At 40.6% G+C, this 20,359-nt stretch overlaps 1 protein-coding gene and 1 long non-coding RNA gene across 8 annotated transcripts in view; one reads left to right on the forward strand and one right to left on the reverse strand.

Moving 5' to 3' along the window:
- Positions 1–764: 764 nt before the first annotated feature.
- The window catches only part of ARMC9 (armadillo repeat containing 9), a 64,326-nt gene continuing 44,731 nt past the window's right edge, over positions 765–20,359 (reverse strand). For 5 of the 6 annotated variants that reach the window (XM_027464110.3, XM_027464109.3, XM_072042696.1 and 2 more), the window contains 6 exons: positions 18,619–18,723; positions 17,720–17,835; positions 14,748–14,872; positions 11,165–11,297; positions 6,682–6,854; positions 765–3,306 (listed from right to left, as the gene is read on the reverse strand). In XM_027464110.3, coding sequence (XP_027319911.1) covers positions 3,284–3,306; positions 6,682–6,854; positions 11,165–11,297; positions 14,748–14,872; positions 17,720–17,835; positions 18,619–18,723 — 675 coding nt within the window. In that variant the 3' untranslated portion in view covers positions 765–3,283. Of the gene's footprint in view, positions 3,307–6,681; positions 6,855–11,164; positions 11,298–14,747; positions 14,873–17,715; positions 17,836–18,618; positions 18,724–20,359 lie in introns of those variants that run through there. The other variant, XM_072042698.1, reaches the window with a different exon arrangement.
- Positions 12,445–13,946, forward strand: LOC106018756 (uncharacterized). Of its 2 annotated transcripts, XR_011811535.1 has the most exons (4): positions 12,445–12,583; positions 12,699–12,794; positions 13,207–13,285; positions 13,828–13,946. It is a non-coding gene; the product is annotated as an uncharacterized lncRNA (long non-coding RNA). The 2 variants fall into 2 exon arrangements; XR_001193065.5 differs by lacking the exon at positions 13,828–13,946 and having other exon boundaries at positions 13,133–13,243.

Raw genomic sequence — 20,359 nt, forward strand, 5'->3', positions numbered from 1 at the left:
TTGTCGATAATAGAACAGCAAAAGGCAAGCAAACACACATCCTGGAAGTGCACAAAATCCCAGGGAAACCTATCACAGAAATAAAAATTCACATGTGCCTTCAGAAGCATTTTTACTTGGTCAGCAGCAGATGATTTTAAAGCAACTGTACGGAATGAGCCTGACATTCAAGTTTAAATAGACATACGCAGTTCATGCTTGGACAACACTCGGAGAAACATGGTTTGATTTTTGGGTGGTCCTGTGTGGGGCCAGCAGTTGGACTTGATGATCCATGTGGGTCCTTTCCAACTCAGGATCCTTTATGATTTTGTGCCCCATTAACACTGAATGTAGAGGTTACACACAAGAAGCACATCAGCATCATGTAGCACTTTGGTCACACAAACAGCTGAAGGGGACTTTTTGTGTTACGTGCAGTTACTGCATCTGCTTGTCATAAATAAAATTACAGTCAGCTTAGGTACAATCACCTCCCTCTCATTCAGGAGGCAGCTTCCACTGTTCCTGTTACAAATTTACCAGGATGGTGTTGTATCTAGCAGCCTCTGCGTGACAGATACAAAAAGTACCTAACAACTTTTAAGAGCAAGGTGCAGAATTTGCTATATGCATGTTACTGACCTTTTATCCAGGGACCTCTCAACCCCGAATAGTGGTGCCCCACTAACAAAGGCAGAATGAGCATTTAACATTAGCTTCAGAACCTCCTGACTGGCATCGCAGGGGCTTTTTGTAAGCAACACAGAGAAACAGAGAACACGTTAATTTGTCAGCTTCACAAGCTACTGCTCAGCTGGCACTTTATTTCAAAGCATGTACATAGTTTCTCTCTCAAGTACTTGGAAAATGAAGTTTCTCAAACATTAATATAAAAATACTCTCACAGTTTTCAAACTCTGTACTCTCCAAGATACCTAAGACTTGAACATGAAAAAACATACACGTAGAGTTCTGCCTTGCAGTGGGCCTGCATAAGAAACACACAAGGACATACACTTCAGTTTGTTCCTTTCAGTTTTCCTCATCTGTTGGTTGTATTTTGCTTTTCACTTATCTTGATCTTGTGGAGGGCAGCTACTTTTGGCTGAGTTACAGAGTGATAGTTTTAACCTCACCTAATGGTAAACCCAGGGAGGTTTTTTTTTTTAATAGTTTGCACTCAACTCTTTTCAAAGGCTGTTCTGCATTTCAGAGAATCAGGTCTGCTCAAACATGAAACTCAACACCGCTGTAAAATAAATAAAATTCAACTGCTGGGGCACTCTGTGTATCCGCATATGCAAATGAACTTGCTTAGCACTTCAGTGTTAACAACCTGCCCATTGATATTACCAGCTGGAAAAAAGATAGCTTTTCAGAGGGAAAAGTAAAACTGCCTGCCATGCAAAACTACTAGGTGAGTTCTTATGGCTGCCTCCTATTGCTGCCCTTCTGTAAATCAAAGGACATTTTTTTTCATTAACTATGTTTAACAGCTTTGAGAGCAGGTGGGTGCACAAATCAGGAATTTTCTGTGATTTCACAAAGCACAAATCAGAGGTTTTCTGTGATTCATCTATCACTGTAATCTACAGGAAAAAAGACTATCAGGTGTCTCTAATTACTTTATGTCCTGTGCAGCTGGGGCATTAAAGCAACACCCATACCCTGCCTGCTTTGTGTTAGGCTGTGCAGTTACTGAGCAGAAAGTTTCACGTGAATACAACCAGATTTTCAACTGTCTTGTCCTTCAAAACATCTTAATTCCAATTTGAAGTCTATTAGCCAAAGGGGTTAGAGGAACTTGCCTGTTGGATCCTTTTCCACAAAAACCTGATGCAGCATCACTGGTCTTGGGTCTCATGGCAACTACACTGAGTGAGGAAATGCCTTGCCTATTCAGTTGCCATCACATACCAAGAGGCACAAAGAACTCAAGGTCTCATCATCACAAGCATAAAGCTTTCTTCTGTTCCTACGGAAATGTTTGGTGGCTTTACAACTCTTTACTCAAGCAGGAGGCAATTGTCACTGTTGGAGTTGCTTGACGTTTTAGGCTGGGTTCCTCTTGTTTGTTTCTCAAGTTGGAACTCCAAAACAAAAGCTTTGGCTTCTCCCTTTTACACCTGCTAAAGCATTTGCTTTTGAAGTCCATTTACAATGTTTTCTGCTTCAGTGGCAGCCAAGCTCCAAGGTAAACTGCTTTTCTGTTAAAGTTTTTGCTGTTGTCCTAAGAGCTGTGTCATACAAAGGGATGTGCAGGCTTCATAATTTACTGGCAGAACTAACTGCTGGGTTTTGATTTAGCGAAGGGCTTCCTGATTACCCTTACCTATTCAGCACTTTGATTCACTGAAGACCAGCATAAATTCCATAAAGACATAACCAATCACTGTTCAGAAGTGAAGAATTTCAAATGTGACAAAGACCAAAGGTCCACACACACACAGAACACTGTTTCTAATCTGTTCACATCTCATGGTTTCTCCTGTGAATGAAGAAAGTTCTTAATTCCAGTGGAAAATTAATTATTCATTCTACAAATGTTAAGAAACAATATTAAGGGGAAAAAAATGAATGAATAGGAATAATTGCTGTAGATAAACCTGCTGACCAGATCCTCAGAGATAAGCATGGCTGGATGGTGCTTTAGGCACTGGCACAGTTTTTCAACTGCCTCAGGACAATCAGAAGTTGATAAAATATTTTCTCTTCAGTCTCTGGTGGTCAGACAGAGATCTGACTCCACATAGAACTGCTCCAGGCAGTGAGGCTCTACACAGATAGCATACACTTTCCTTCCTCGTGCAGATGCAGATCCTTTGAACACAGATATTCCCTAACTCATTCACAACAGCATAATTTAAATAAAGCAAGTTACAGACTTGTTCAGCAAGCAATATGTAAACAAGACAGTTGCTTGGCCAGACTCCTGTGCTGAGCCCTACAGACCACCTCCAAAGGCCATTTACTCTGACACAAAAAGCAGAGAGCAAGAGACTTCTGGAGGTAGCAATGTCACTTTAGAATAAACTATCAGAGACACTGGGACTATATCCATCTACCGTATCAGTTGTGGGCACCTGCTGAGACCTTGAATTGTAACAAGGCCTTTGTCTTAGCCAGCTTTAGAGAGGACTACAGATGGATCCCATCAGATAATCCCTGAATCACCATGCAGGGCACACGCCGTGCAATGTTAATAACCTCTTCTCGGTAGGTCGCCAGTAAAGCTCATTACAGGAAGCTGCCTCTGCCCTTCAGTAAAGTGACAGGTGATTCTTGAGGAAAGGAACTGTTCTCACTTCCTGGAGGACTGAGCGCCTGCAGGGAGGGAAAAAAAAAAAAAAGAAAAGAAAAAAAAACTCTGTCAGTTGAAAGCAGGATTTATCACTAGGCAGGAGTTGCCTGAGGGAACACTTGTTTGATCCATACAGTGACACAACCAGCACAAAGTACACACACAAAGGCACCTTAACCACTGGTGCTGCAACTTCAAAATGCAGAATGTGCTTACGGGAGTGAGCCAGCTGTGAGGGGTCACTGAAAGAACTTCTGGAGTAGCAGGAAGCCACAGGGGCAGGTCACACTCCTGATAAAATCCTTCCTCATTCTTTTGGTACAGATTTTTCTGTCAGTCTAGTTTCACTGTGCCCTAGAGTGAACCAACGTGGGATGCTGCACACGTACCTTTAGCGTGTCCATAAAGAGATGCTTGGAACAGATGCAGAGCAATGCATGAAGACTAAATCATTCTTCCCCATCCACATGGAGCACATAAAGCAGAGCTGAAAAAGTCTAGATTTGGAGGTCCACTTTGTCTTCTAGCCACTGTGACACCCCTATACCAGCTAGGAAGGGGATTCAGCAGAAAGCTCCAACGTGGTTGGTTTTATTTCGAGGAGCTCAGTTTTGCTGTAAGGTACAGCTTTAACACTCCACTAACAGTGGGCTACATCTCGGGCAGGAATCTGGCCCCAGGCCTGTAGCTGCACTAAGTACCTGTGCTTCCTCTGCATTCCTCAGGCATTCCACACACTCCAAGAACAGCAGTCCAGCTAGTTCAGCTAGGTTTGCGTCAAAGCAACTTATTTCCAGTAAGTACACCTACAATAAATTTTAAAAACAAACTAAAACCTGTCTCTAAAATAAGCCATCACATCAAGTAGGTGCAATCAGAAACTAATCTTTTTCTCATCATTTGTCCAGAGCTATATAAACTTTTATTTCTCCACAAACACAAAGAAATCCACAAAGTAAAAACAATCCTCCAGAAGGACAGTCTCTTTTAATATGTAAAATACAACATACCTACGTAGTAGGCAAATGGAAGGCAGCAACTGCTGAGATCTACTAATTGCTTAGATCTGTGCATCTGACACCACTTCCAACTCATCTGCAAAAGTCAACTAGGAAATCAAAGGAATAGCAAAACAGAGCTTTATCAGGGGCTCACCTGCTTCAGATGCCTCCCTGTACCCTGTACTTTTAAGCAGAAGCTTAAAGGGAATTAAATTTGAAAACCCAGGGTTTGGACTTGGGTGCTTAAAGCCTTTCTAAAGTCCTTTAAAAATTAGGTCCTTAACACCAGCCTCTCAATTTTCCAAACCATAAACACCTGTGTGAAAGCCCCTGCAAGATGCAGAGTAACCAATACGTGCCTTATGACAGCAGACAACAACACAGAATAGATACACATAGGGTGGGTGGCAGCTTGTTTGCAGAACAATTTCTTTGCTATTTTTTGGCAGGAAGATAGGAGTTTAGCGTTCTTTTGCTGCCTTCAAGTCTGTCTCATGAAATCTATGGACAGATAGAAAGCAAGTTACCTGAAACCTTAATGAAAAACTCTGGAGAAAAGCTAAACGGACCCAAAATGAGATGCAATGTTCCCAGGACATGATGCCCACAGGTACGCTGTGAGACAAATCCTATCTAACAAAAGTTAAAAATTAAGAGAGCCCAAGAGTCTGGCCTTACAAGTTACATACACTGAATCAATAAAGAAATACAAACAACACAGAACTCTGATTAAACTCTCCTTTAACTCTGCTTCAAAATAAGCTGATTATACACTGTGCCACTGGAAAAGGAACTTAATTCACATCCCTACAAAAGCAACCACATGTGTGTCACATCTTTCACGGGGCACAGACACCCAGGAGCGTAGAGTTCTGCTGGAGAAACTAGAACATGTGGACAAGTTTGTGTGTGCACACGTATACTCTCTCCTTTTTAATGGACTTCTGCTTTTGGAAATGAAGCTAAACAGGTAACAGGGACAGACTCTTGGCTGTTGGCATCACATTCAGCCAGGGCAGAATGGAACTCCCCTCACAGGAAATGTAAAGCGTTGATGACAGAGGTGAAACACAGGGCATACGCAGTGAAAGTAACACTAAAAAAGCTGGCAGTTATTATCTAAGGATGGGATCACTCAAGCAAATAATCGCTAGGTCAAAATCTCACTTAGTTACTAGGGACATCCTCTTTCATTGTCTCACCTGTACTCCCTGAATGAAACCACACAATCTCCTCACATATACGACCACACGAAATGACAATAAGTAAGCAATACAGAAGGTCCAAGAAGCTCCTTCCTGCTCTGTTGCTGATTTACTATATTATTTCAGCTCCCTACAATTAGTTTTCCTTATCTGCAATTAAAAGTTAATGATAAGCACCTATCTCAAATTCCACGGGCAGGTTTACAAAGTGATATTAGTTTCCTGGTGTGTTTTTTTTTTTTTTTTAAATGGTTAAAGGTAACAGTTACAGCTAAAGAGTCACGCTAACATTACATTGTGATAATCATCACTAAACTTTTACGATACAATTGGAATATGAGCCTATAGCACGTTGCTATTTCCATTTTTATTGCTGCTGGCGCCAGGGATATACCTGAATGCGGCTAGTCCAGCCCCAGGAGTATATTTGAATCCAGCTAGTCCTTTCTGCACCACGGAGAAAAAACTTATTCACACCCTCCACATCTCCCTACGTGTTTACTGTTGTGTAAGCAGCTGAGACCAACATTTCCATTTTAGTGGGCTCATGCTGGCAGGCCTAAAGCATCCTTCCATCTCTTCCCTCCAACCTCAGGTCCCTGCCTTCCTCTCCCCTGAGCCCACTGCAACCTAGCACTGCTTACGCTTCTGCAGGCAACAACACATTCATATGGTTCTCAAATCCAAGTTTCCAGCAGAATGCTGACTGCCACAAGCAGCACACCATGCCTGGCAGCCTTCTTGCTAGGCTGCCCTGAGCCCATCTCCTGAATCGTCGGACATCTGGTCTACATTCAGTGCAGTGCAGACACACCCAGGAATCCAAATTGAAGAACGTTAGACAAGCTATACAGTGGAGTGAACAAGTGTCTAAAGAAAAGGAGACAGTCTAATGACATCCAGAGAATGTCTAATCTGAGACTAGAAGCTTCCCCCCATACTTCTGAGCCACTTTTCTCCACCCAGAGACAGGAAAAAGCACGTCTCCAACTGTTCACATGACAGTCTGGAAATAGGAGCAGTGTTCAGCAGGATATAATTCCATGGTTGTGCATCCTGCAGATGACAAGTACAATGTCATACACTCCTGGCACATTCGCAGAGTACGACTTCATTCCTGGAGAGCTCCCGCAGAGCTCCCTCCTTTCAATCCCAAGTGCTGACAAGGAGAAGGGTGACTTTTTCCACTTACTCTGTCTGCTCCTTGTGGATGATCCTGAGGAGCTCGGCCGGCTCGTTTGCTGGGGACCAGACTGAGAGAACTGCGGGGCAATGGTCGGGAGTTTTCCTTTTCTGGGGCTGGCACTCTGCACTTCAGGAGTGCGAGGGATCTTGGGTTTGCTGGTAAAGGCCGAGAAAAACTCGCTGTGGGAGGACAAGGAGAGGGTTAGTAACGCACAGAGAAAAACATACGCACAGAAAGTCTGCAACCAAGTGAAACCTGGCCTGCTGTCACCACACCAGAATGCCCCAAATTCAGGGTGACTACAAACGGAGAGGAACGTGGCACCACAGGTACTATCCTGGGGCATGTACTCTCCGCACACCCTCCCTAAACTGGCTCTGTGGACCTGTCTATCCTACTCAAACCTGATTATTTGGACAACAGGATTGAACAGGTCTGGGTAAGCCCCTTGCAAATAAATAATGGATGTTTGGCTTGTGTTGTATAGCTTGTTTTCTATTGTCTTCATCATATGCAGACTCATTCTGAGGTACAAAAAGCATATATGAAAGCTACAGCACAGGAATACATCCTTCTAGGGCACAAACTATTACATACAGGTCACAATATTGGCAGACACAGGCATCCTCCCTGGCTCCCAGCTGTGACAAGATTCGTAGATCTCCCAAAAGGTCTTTGTCAAAAGAGCAAAAAGCTCTGATGGCATCTATAAAATAAATTCCCTATGCACACGGGTTCCTTATTCGTGCTGAGAACACAAACCAGCTGCTGTTATTTCACAGTCTGCACATGCTGCAAGAATACAATTATTTAAAATGTAGTCCATAACTGCGTGAGGACACACTGTCCTTCCCTGCCCCTAGCATCAATATATTCTGATACACAAAAAGTGAAGGCTACCAGGAAATAGTAAGCCTTAAATAATTTTGAATCTATATTCATGTTGGCTCCAGTGAGTCAATTTTCTCTTAAAAGGAGAAAAGATTAAACTGAAATAACAGCTACATGAAGAAACACATCATATTAAAGGGAAGTGAAAGCAGAGCCAAAGCAAGAGAATCATAAAGGTGCCATCGAAAGGAAAGTGATTAAAATTTTATTTGGAAAGTCCCCGTGTTATTACCTCCATCAAAAGAACCCTTTGTGACCATCAGAAAGGGTGATTAGGAGGATTTTCAAGACATTTAATCCCTCCTGCTCTCCTGGGAATGCTGCTGAGTCAGTGATTAGCCATTCCATTCCCCTGCTTCACCTTGCAGGGAGATCTGTCAGCAAACGTTTCTTTTATATTTTAAGTGGCATTAATTGTCTGCATTTTGCATTTGTATACGTTAACTATTAAGGGCAGAGACACTCTAACTCCTTTCCTCAGAGCCACCTCTGCAGCCCTCTACCTATCACTGAGCATGACAAGCATTAAACTTGTAGTGTTTCAAAAGGGAAGGTGGCAGATGGCAGCAAAACCAGCAAAACTAAGCCAAAAAAAAGTAAGATTGGCTAGATTCACCCCAAGCCGTGGATCCCAGATGTATTTAAATGTCTCTCTCCATAAAATAGTTTCATTGTTATTGCTTGTTTGTCGTTTTATTCGCTCAGATTCAAGAGTTGGGTTTTCAATACACTTGTGCCAGTCATGTTAACCTCATGTGGATTACAATACGCTGACACAGATGAAAAAGCAAGACCCAACAGCCTCACAGAAGTATTTGAGCCATAAATTAGTTTTTTTGTTATTTGGCACTAGATTAAAAAAGTTGCATCTGTATTCCTAAGCACTAAAAAGCATTTTTATAGCCATGAACAATCTCGGTTTCACCAGAGTAACCTAGGCAGCTCTACACACCTGGGAGACAAAGCACGGTAATGCAGTCAGTCACTGTACTTGATGAAAGAGAAAGAATATATAACAGTCACGTACGATGGCTCACATATTTACAAACTCTCTGGGAAAGGATTATATGAAATAAATTGGTAGCAAACACCGTAAAGTTCAAAGAAAAAATCTGCTGGTGTTCTGTCAGGATGTGTAGGATGTGTCCATGTATGCAGGTGTCCCAGAATGACTTTCTCCTACAACAATAAAAAGAGACCAACAGAAAAGAGGGAATCCTCAAAATACCATAAAAATCCTTCTATCTGGCTTCCTTTAGGACTTGGTGAGATGAAGACAGAAGCAGCAACATCTAGTGTGGAAAAATGTTCTGTAGTATTTAGTAAAAAAGTCATTTGTGACAGTGTGTGGTAATTCGAGAGCAAATGTTCTAACAAAAAATAAATCAGAGAAACCTACGTTTGCATTGACAAGAAATAAAACTGATTTCTTGGAAAAAATTAAGATAGTTATCAAAAAGTGCACAGCAGACTGACACGGAGATCTGAATAACCAACCAAGACATGTGAGAAGACTCGACATTCAAATACGAGTTACGGACTGTTTTTTCCAAGACAAACACACTCGGACTTCTTACCAGTTTTACCTGATTATAACAAAAGGTGAGACTATTAGAAACCAAAGAAGGCCCCCACAGAGTTTAATCTCTTTACTATGACGATGCTGGTCATAGTCACAATAAAACATAGGGAATTTTTCAAGCAAGCCTCAATCGTAAACTCAAGTCTATTACGCACAGGTTTATGCTCGATTAACTACAAGGCATATAACAGATCTATATATGATCAAAATGCTGCATCACCACAAGTCAACCTTCCTTTTCTCATACATACCTTTTCTAGGAATGTCTTGGTATTTGCTTAGTAGGAAGGAAGGCAGCTCTTGTGGTAGACATATGACCAAAGCAGTGATTTATTCACTCTGTTTTGCAAACATTAAAATACACTTCCAGGAAGGAAAAAATGAAAGAAGAATAAAAAGGCAGGGCCTAGTCGTTGCAACATGAGCACATGAACAAAAGACCCCTGACACAGAAAACTCTGTGTTCTGCTTGGACTATGAGTGGTTACATTCCCATATCCGTAACTCGAGGCTGCTTTGTAAATAGAGATTATCGTTTGCATGGTAAGGAAGCATACATGTACAATGCACAGATACTATCTGCTTCTGCAATACTGCATCCTTAATTTCAGTTAGGGATCCATCTATTAGTGATATTTATATAACCTTGTATTCAGAAAGAGCAAAGATTACTAGGGACATACCTTTTAAACAATGGATTACAACTGTAGAGAAGCAAAGCTTTGCACTAAGGTAGGGGATAAGATACTGCCTATATATGACCTCTTGCAAGCAAATGCCCGAATAGTAACCTCTCTACATCAGCCAGAGCACAAAGCAAGCAAAATTTTGCCATCAAATTCTGTTTGTATTTGCAGTATGTGCTTAGTTACTGTTATGTTAAGACAACACGGAAGTAAAACCAGTAATGCAGGAACAGGGTTATAACTACTACGCACTTCAATTACTTGCCAGTGCTAATTTGTTAACAGCATGTAATTTCTCAGACGTCACCATTGGAAGAGCAAAATTGGAAAAAAAGATATTTACAAAGGCATCTGTAGGCCAGAAAGAAACAAAGCTCTAAGCAGAGAATCCAGTTTTCAGAAGTGCTAGAGCTTTAACTGACACAAGTAACTAAACATTTCTGAAAAAAAATCAGACCCATAGAGAGTCTGTAAAACCTCTCCTTTAACACATCTCCACCCATTCTGTGTTTTACTCTTGGAATGTATTTGCTTTTAAAACTTCTCTACACTCACTGTTTAAAACTTGGCCCAATCAAACTACCTTTAGGAAAAAGCTGTTAATGTCTGAAGGACACATGTGGGTCCTGAAAAGCTTTGGTAAATCTTGGTCCAATTCCTAATGAATTACTAGTTCTCACCCAGTATATAACATCACAGTCCTCCATATGAGGAGCTTCACAGAGGACTCAATGCATGAACAGGAGGAGAGCAAGATCTTTTTTCTTCTTTTGACAGATTTTTTTTTTCAAGATAAAATTGAAACCCATTTTGGGAGAACTTGTAATATTTTAGTTCTTTGTTATACCCACCTAGCAAATCAATCATCAGGGATTCTGGTCAGCTGTGTTAGCAACACAGCATGTTTAAACACACAAATCCACTTAAATGCCTCATTTCTCTTTTGCATGTTAATTCCTGCCCTGTTCCCATTGCCGTCCCTCTTTCTTTACTGTTTAAATGATTTTTCATGGGGTACAGTACAGCCATCTACGGAAGCAATCAGGAAGTTTTACTTGCAGGAGACCGGGTTGTGCATACATGTGACGTTCATTAATAACGTCTTGCTTGAGGTTTCTCCTATTCTGGACCAGATGCTTAGAAATTGAACAGCTGCCGCTGGCACTACTAAGGGTATTTTGTTTGGCAAGCACCGCCACAGCTGTCTCAGACCAGACTACATCATACATCAAATGACTTCACAGATTGTCTTTACAGCAGCATGGAATTAGCTGGTAAGTCCCCTCAGACTCCTCTTGCACTCTTAGATACTCATCTGAATAAATCATACCTATGAGATTGCCCATTTGCTTTGTCCTGGGTGAAGTCAGTAGATCGAGAAGACAAGATATTGTCACCACCTGGGATGCTTCGGTCCGTTCTATGGCCTGATGAGAATACTTTGGACGACTTCGTCTCAATTGCTATTTAAAAAGGAAACACAATTCAGTGAGAAGTTGGCTCTTTACAATTCACTAGAAATACAATCAAGTCACGGCTCCTGCTGTATGAAAGAAAGGTTGAGACAAAAGCAAGCTACTGAGTTACTGTGGCAGAGCGCTTTATAGCTCATCAGCTGAGCCAAGGTAACTGCATGGGTGCATCCTCCTAGCCCTCTGCAATTGCAAAGTAAATCACACTTGGATCATTTTCAAAGCAGCTATACTCTGCATTCATCAGTTAAAATATATCAGTTATTAGCTGATACCTCATTAAAGCCACAGGAATGCAACCTCTTGCAGTCGTCTGTCCACATCTGTAGTGACAGGCAGACATTGCAGACAAAAAACTGTTTTAAACACCTCCGTCAGAACTGAGGTCTGTTACATTTGCTCACTAAACCTCACATTTTGCCTTGTGCTGACACAAAAGGGAAGGACAGGCAGCTTGCTGAGAATCACAAGGCTACCGAGATGTGCAAGTCCAGTAAGAGCTTAGGGAAAATTCCCAGCTCCATTCCTCCCATGCCTGGGCCAGGCTGCCCTCCTGTTTTTATTTGCTCTCACTTGCTGAGTGGGATACCGACCAGGCTGCTTCCAGACAACCACCTGGCTGCCCAGTTAATGGTCTCTCTGATATTCCCTGGATATGTAAATAAGGTGACCAAGGTTCATCTTTAGTACGCAAGCCTTCTATTCATAGGAAACAAAAAAAAAAAGTCATAGTAATAATCTCTTTACCAAATTGATAAAAAGTGAGGATGGTCACAGACAGAATCAGAAAAAAAAAAAAAGAAAAAAAAAGAACATGATTCAAGAACAGATGAGTAGATCCAGGTGCAGAGAACATTAAGAACTACTTTCATTTTTAGAAAACAGAAGAGGATAAAGGTTTCTTGAAGCTAAGCTTTGCTTGAGACGTGACATTGATGATGCTGACTGTTCACGTGAAGCTTTTATTCTTTTTCTCTCCCCCCCATCTATTATTATTCATTTCATAACTTGATTGCATGCAACTCTGAAACCCAAAATATTCACATGATGTGGGAAAATACATGCTGAAGTGAGCAGGTTTCTGGTGCTGCATGACGACTGTCAGACCAAGATCTGAATTCAACACACTGTATATTCCATTTCACAGCAATGACATTTGCCTGGGCACGATGGGAGCCCCTAGAAGCAGTACAGCTATTTTTACATCTTTCTTACGCAGTGATTCCTGTTTTATCTTAGAAGGCACTAGAAGAAAAAGGGCACAGAAGCTTTGTATAGTAAGATTATTTTTTTTTCTAATTATGGTTTCAAGGGCTTGTTTTGTACTGTTTTGAATCCAGTGTTTTGAATTCAACCTAAGATTTACAAAAAACACTGCCTTTTGGAAAACAGGCAATGTCCAAAGATCCAGTCCAGTTACAATGAAATGATCTGCCATGGGATCCAGCAGTGCAGTCTCTTCTCCTCTTCATTTCTAAATCTCAAAAGGTAAGATAGTTAAGCATGTATTTCACTGGCTACTTGCAAAAACTGAAAACAAACCTCTGGCAATCCTTCTTCGAGTAACTCAGTGTTGTTTTATAGCCTCAGTTACTGCTAAGAATTGTCTCTGTCACGCATAAAAATAATTAGTCTTCTTATATGCATAATGAATATAAACTTGCAATATGCTGTATATTCTGACTTCCAATTTTTTCTATGAGAAGAGACAGTATAATCTAGTTCTCTAATACCCATCTGTAAGCAGTTTTGACCAAAAACAGCTAGCAAACTTTTTTAGTGGGTAAAATTAAAGTTCTGAAAATATGAATACATTAAATTGGCAGCATTTTCTTCAGCACTAAGGCATTAAATCAACAGTCTCCACCAAAATGATGAATTACTTCGTTGACTTGCTCAGATTCCCGCTTTAAGCCTCCCCACAAACCTCTCCAAGCAAGCCATCAGACAGCATCAGTGGCACAGGAAAGGTGACAGAGGTGAGCGAACATAAGATATTATCAAAATGTGGTTCAGAAGGCATGCTGGGCTCCTGGTGCCTGCATAATACCTTGGAAATTACATCCAAAGGTAGCTTTTATCTACAGTACATTTTAAAACAGGAAATAGCAGCACATTTGGTACCTGCTTTGCTTAATTTCCTTTACAAAGCACGAATATGCACAATCCCTTTTTAAAAATTATTATTCTATAGAGAAAAAACTGTCGAGTCAGCATGCTTTCTTTAGCTCACAGCCTCTGTTCTGAGCTGCTGCCTCTGACCAGCTAATTAATTTCTGTGTGGAACAGAATTAGCTCTACTCGGCATGCTGCTGTGTCAAGCAAGGCTTGAGGACAGCAGCTCTCTGTTCATGCACAACAGCAAGGATCCGAGTGCCCATCTCAAACAGGAGCTTCAGCTGCTTCTCTCATACGCCTTTTATTCAGCACGTTGTATTTATCAGCTCTAGGCATTATGCAAGCAGATTCCTGCCTGCAAGATCTTGGTTACTTTTCTCAGAATCCTTTTCATTTCCTCTAGGAAATTTAAAAAACAAGAAGAAAAAGAAAAAAGCCTGCTATTCCTTTGCTGCTTCAAAGCATATTTTTCAACAAAGTAAAGGCAGGTTTTTGCCTAAACTTATTAGTAATTCTGTACCGGATATGCTTCAAGATCCTTTATCTAAGACTGCAGAACATTTTGCTTTAAAACCCTGGTTGGAAATGTTAATGAATCCCTGCAAGCAGGTTGAAACTCACATCAGAAGTCCCATGATCCTGTGGATATTGGAAGATCAGGAAAAGTATTTCAGAAGCCTATAACCTTTTAAACTCCAACACATGCTTCTGAACTCTCGGGTCCAGCTGAGTCTGCATTAATTTCAGTTTAAGTTGCAAGGACGGAATCGTTAGCAGCATCACCCACAATGCAGCTACACACACAGGGCTCCCCATCCTCCACAACCCTTCATGGTTTGAACGCAGCTGCAAAACGAAGCAGATAGCTGCAGCTGCCTTCAACTTTAATACAGAGGACCAGCCAATCGAGCCTGCAGGTGCCAGCAGACAGTAATTCATTTAGATCTGAACAAGGGTATATTTGATCAAGTAAGGAGCTTGGCCAGTTGGGAAGTGCACTGTATCTGGGCTGCAGCTCTCTCCCTAGGCAGAGGATATCACGGAGTGAAAGAAAATATACTTTGCACGTCGGAAGCCCTGGGAATGATCCTTGGCCCAACCACAGGAAGGGAGATGGAGCAAGGCTGGTGTGGCTGTCAGTATCTACTGACCACACATCACCTTCTGCAGCCATTTATCCAGCTGGAGCCAAATGCATGCCCAAGGTCATGCAGACTGCCCCAGGGTCTGCAAACAGAGACCCAGTTCCAAGGCTACATTTAAAAAATAATAATAATACTAATCAAGCAATGAGCAATAACACCATTTATGGAATATCCTTACATGATGAGGAAATGCAGAGGTCAGAAATGCTGGACCTGCTCCCACCACAGACAGGAGGACAATCACTCGGCAGAGACTGCAGTTTCTCATGCCTATCATGACAAGAGACGGCATCGTTTTCTGGCCTGGAGGAGAAAGGAGAATGTAGGGTGATGAATACTTGCAGTCTAAAAAGTTACAAGAAAGCAAATTCTGATTTCTTCTCACTGCCTGTAATAACATGGAAGAAATTAAAACACCTATTTTTTCACTTTGCAAACTAGTGCCAATGTCATAATTTAACTGCACCACTGCAGCTCCCCCGACCCAGCTGATGTTATACATATTCGGAATTAACATTTTTTCCTACAGCAATAAAGAGCCAAGGAAAGGAAACCGTAACTCCTTGCAGTCTGAAGACTCAAAATACCAGTAGGACGCTTAAAGAAAAGAATATAGTAGTAGGCCTGAAAGGTCTCCAATTCTCAGCTTTTTCAAGGATTTAAGGTTTGCTCCTGAGTATTACGAGGATTTTGCTTTATAGAGAGCAACATGCAACACTGGGTTAAAGTAGATAAGAAGTAGAACTGCTGATTTCCCAAGCGAGGTGGATCAATGAGAAACTTAAGCAGCTGAAGGACAGAACAGGGACAAGATTGCTCAGTAATAAGCAACAAAATGCAGCAGAAGCAAGACGGGTGTGAAACGTGTGTGAAAAGAAGTTGGCAGACGCAGCAAGTTTCCCTGCCCAATATCAGGTTAAGGTAATTAGGCTATATTTCTAGTGAGAAAGGATGCATTCCAAGGAGGCAGTTAATGATTTCACAGCTAAGTCAGTTTCTAAGGAAACAGCAAGCAGAATATTGAGTAGCTCAGTCCCTCTTGAGTGATCTCAGCAGTGAGTCTTTAAAGAGGAGGGAAGGGAAAGGAAAAAAGCAGCTTTCCAATGTTTCCTGGCTTCCCCATACAACAGGAGCTTGTCCATACAGGGATCCCATGACAATCCATCTGAAGTAACCAGAGATTTGTCTGTACTGGAAAGTCGTAGAAAAATGAGCATGGAATATCTGCTTCATGTGCAGTAGCTATTCTGCATTAATTTTCTGTGTGAATACTCCTATTCAGCACTGGAAGCCCCCCCCTCCCCTTTCTGAGGTATGAACTAACAACTCAAAGAGACACATTATAGTATCTCCATCAACTGCTTCCTTTTTCACCTTGTTTGAGAAATGGAATGCGTTACATCAGGTCTCGCAGAAGAACTTCAAACGGCTTACACTCAATTCTGAATGCAAGCATTTACATGTGTTTTTATGCAGTTTAACTTTGGCTGAATCAAAAACTTCAGATGAACTGTCCTGGGTTGTTCCTAGGTAAACAAGCTGTACAGGAGAGTAAGAAGTCTGACATTTTTCATACCATTTCATTTGATGCAAACATGAGACACTTAAATAATTTAAAAATTTGAAAGCAATATCTGAACTGGATGTATTTCATATTAAGGCAGCTATGATTTGGTTACTTTTATTGCTCTCCTCTTCCTAAGAAAGCAATTTCCTCATTTTACTAAATGAATTCTTACTAAAATTAGAAAGACATAAAGCCACCAGAGCTTATTCTTTTCTGTTGCAAAAGCTACCTCAAGCATGTTATTATTTACTGCAGTTTTCTTGCACAAATAAATTATATACAAAATGTAAACTTCTAATTCACAGTGGTGTCTCATGCTTCCTACATGCACCAAATACTCTTATAATTTCCACCACCTGGCAAAACTGGAGGGAAATAATTTCCACATATTCTTCACCATGCTAGACTTTTGCTGATGACATTTCTCCTCTCTAGTTTACACAATAAGGCAATCTGTAAAAAAGGCTTCACCCACCACTTTTCTCAGACCCAAAGCTACTAGAACCACTATGTAGAGAAAGTTTGTTTTTTTTTTTTTTTAAATCAATATGATTTTTTTTAATCACACCTCAACTTGTGTTGCAGAGGCAATAGGCTGCAAAGCTGTCCGTAAGGAGATTTAAGCTTTGACACAACAAAGTACCAGTGTCATTCAGGTAATCCCGGGATTTTGTTAAGCAAACATTACCTCAGCAGACGGTGATAAAGAGAGGCATTTGATGACTTCTAGACATTTTTCTGGTACATAAACTGTAGCACATTACATTGCACCAGGAAATAAAAGCTATTCCCTCAGGTTTGCCACTGTTTTTCTGACTTTTCCTTGGCAAGTCACTTCATTGTCACATGCTTGTTTTCCTCTCCACTTAAAAAGCAGGAATGTAATGCTTAAACACTCCCACGGTAACTAAAATCTACTCCTGAAAAATATTTTCTAAGTTTCCTTGATATTAAGTAAGGCTACCTTAACAGCCAGTGCCAGAGTCAGTCCAGCTCCTCTAGTCTACCGCTGGAAAAAATACCATGCAGTGGAAGTGGGACCTCGAACCTGGTACCACTGACCCCACAATGAACTAATCAAACCAAGAGCAAGGTGTTACAGACACCCCCCATTGGATTTTTTATTTTTATTTTTTTTAAACAGGAAATCAGACATACTAAGATTTGTCTTTTCCATTTTCTTTTTAGTGTGTTTTATGGGTGGGTAGCGTATCTGTCTAGAGCAATATACTTTTTTTGCTTATAACATGAAGATCCCAGTCATCTTACACACTCCATGCAACTTACAAATAGAATATATTGTGAGAAGAAGGAAGAATTATGAACACACAGGATATAACGCAACTTTAAATCAAATTGATCAGTAAACACTTGTTCAACTATTCAAAGTATGTGGCCTCAGCCAGCAGACCTTTCTCTGCCTACAGCACTCTTATTTCTTCTTTCAAGTGATCTTTAAAGAATGACAATGCCAATGCGCTTTCGAGTATGGAGATTTTATTTATCTGGCCATGGGGATATTTGTTAGGTCACTTTATAAGTTAAAAAAAAAATCCTGCTTTGCCTCATTTGTTTAGACTTACATTGGGTACGCAGTTCTGTGATAACCTGGTGTCACAGGTCTCTGGAGAGGCTCGTCTATACTCTGCTGGACACTGGGAAACAGCTTCTTCTTGGTTTTTGGAGTATGAGTCATTATCTGATACACAGGTAATAAGGAAATTGAAACAAAAACAAACAAACAAAGAGAAGGTAGTGGAAAGACCAGGAACTAGAACCACGGAAAAAAAAAGTCTGTAGAAACACTGCAACAGCACCTAAGTTGTGTTCCAGTATCAGTCCATGAAATTCCGTAGAATCATTACAGGTTGTCCCATGACATCTTATCTCATCACTCATTCATCATCACTGTAGCCGGACCTGTGTGTGGACTTTGACATCCAGAAGGCATACAGCCATATTTATCTCACATTAAATTGCAGCATACTAAATGGCAGTCCTGACAACTTTTTTTTTTTTTTTTTTTTTACTTAATTGTCTTTTTGATGCTTGAGGTAAGACATACAGTACTTGATCTGGCATAAAGACTGAAGGAACAGTTAATTTTTCAACTTTTTTTCCCCTGTCAAAATAATTTCAGACCAGCAAAGTGTTTCAGCGTTAAGTTGCTCAGCGCTTCGTTTTGTGTGCCACAGAGTCAGTGATCTAGCACTAAAACCCTAAGGCTGTCCTTAGCTTATTACCAAGTCACAGCCTGATTACCTCCCAAGAAGGGGCAGCTACCTTTTTCAAACTTATTCTATTTCTGAACTACAGCTTAGAAAACAAACAGCGAAAGATTTGGACTGCCATGCAAGTAGAACCTGACCTTTCAAACAACAAATTGAAGAAGAAAAGATTTTAGAAAGTGATGAAACCACTGAAATTAAACACTTAACCCAGCAAATTCATTTATTTCAGGATCATACTAACTGGTACTCACTCCCAAGTACTCAGTTGTCAGCAGCTTCTCTCCTGTAAGTTCTCCCAGTTGAGGTTGTAAAATCTCATCTTTGTCCAGATCAGCCTCCATGATGTCATGGTCTTCCTGCAACAGCAACACACGTTATCTCAGCCCATGTTCCAAGGACGTCTGCATTCCAAATTTAGTTCTCACTTCAGTAGTCACTTGGATGATATCTACTTTCCAGGTAAATGACTTAGTACTGCACATGTAAATAGTAACAGGCAGGCAATTTCTATCAAAAAAGCAGATAGCTAAGAAAACTCGCCTAAGCTTTTGATACAAACAGAAACTACAGAAGCCTGAGAGAAGGAAACATTTTTTTCTCTACAAATCCTTCTCCAGAAGGCAGAGCACGAATTACAAAAGTTGTTCTTCAAATTTCCTCAAGCTCAAATCATTATTCCTTGCGGAACTTAATAAAGACTCGGGAAAATCTCAGCAATTGGTATTTTTGTGGAACACCACATTCTAGTCCGAGGAGGTGCAATGCTCCATCTTTAACAAGCAGCTGCTGTGAAGTTTGGAGTTTTAGTTTTTGCAGATCTAGTCATACAGCCAACTTAGTCGTGCAATACAGACTGAAAAAACAACCCGATGGAGTTTTCTCAGCCACGCTGGAAGCTGAGAAAAGGATATCCTTGTTTCATTTTTTTTTTTTTTAAAGTCAATTTTAAAACTAAAACATACAAGACAGTTATCTTTCAAGCAAATAGAACGACAGAGAACTTGTACGGATCTTGTCATGGATCAGTATCACGTGACAGTAATAAAAGTTATAGTTTGAGATTAGATTATTACAAGTAGCAGTAAAAATAACCACACATTAAAACAATTCATAGTCTTTCCTGAACACAATGCTAGCATTCGATTAGGTAAAAATGCCCACGTATATGTATTCAGCACTCTTCCCTACACCTTCACAAAAACACTCAAGTAATTTACTGCTGCTTATTCCCCATCTGGGGAGCAAAAGCATTTTATTACTTATTTTCAAGAAAAGGGAGGCATAATTTTTAATGACTCGAGACAAAAATTCCTTATGGCTGGGCATGCAAAGCTCCTCTGAGGGCAGTGGTTCCTTAAAGGTGAGACCAGGGGCAGCCATCTGAAAGCAGATGTTTCTGGAGCAATGTGAAGCAGCAGCAGCAGCTACTCAGCTTCGCACCAAATCTTTAAAGCTCACAATTCGGGGCTGCTACAAAATTCTTGGAAGCAGTACTTTAGGATACCAATATATTGACAGTACTCTGTTGACTTTATTTCACACACACAAAAAGTAACCAACTTCAAGTGAGAAGTATCCAGAATTCACTCTCTCATGTTTATTTCTAGTAGAATTCGGCTTTCATACAAACCAAGAAGTATTAAAGTTTGAGGGACTCCTCCAACAAACCAAAAGTAGTCATGCATGACAGTATTTTTGCTTGCATTTTGCTCTTGGAAAGCAGTTTCTTCTGAGCTGCCCGTGATAACCTAGATAAGAACCACCCCACACGTAGTAAAGAAAACAGATTGCGACAGTAAATATAAGTGACTAAGAAAAAGTAAATGACTTGTTAAAGTAAGGTATATTTAAAGTAATGTAGAAAGCCTGTTAAAAATGCCATTAAAAACAATGATCACTGATATCCTAGGTAAATTTTAGAGATAAGAGATGTCTGCGTATGAACGAGAGCCTTCTGAGGTGTGAAGCAATTTTTTCTTAATTTATTTTTTT

This window comes from Anas platyrhynchos, chromosome 9 (assembly GCF_047663525.1).
Source record: "Anas platyrhynchos isolate ZD024472 breed Pekin duck chromosome 9, IASCAAS_PekinDuck_T2T, whole genome shotgun sequence".
Taxonomy (NCBI): Eukaryota; Metazoa; Chordata; class Aves; order Anseriformes; family Anatidae; genus Anas; species Anas platyrhynchos.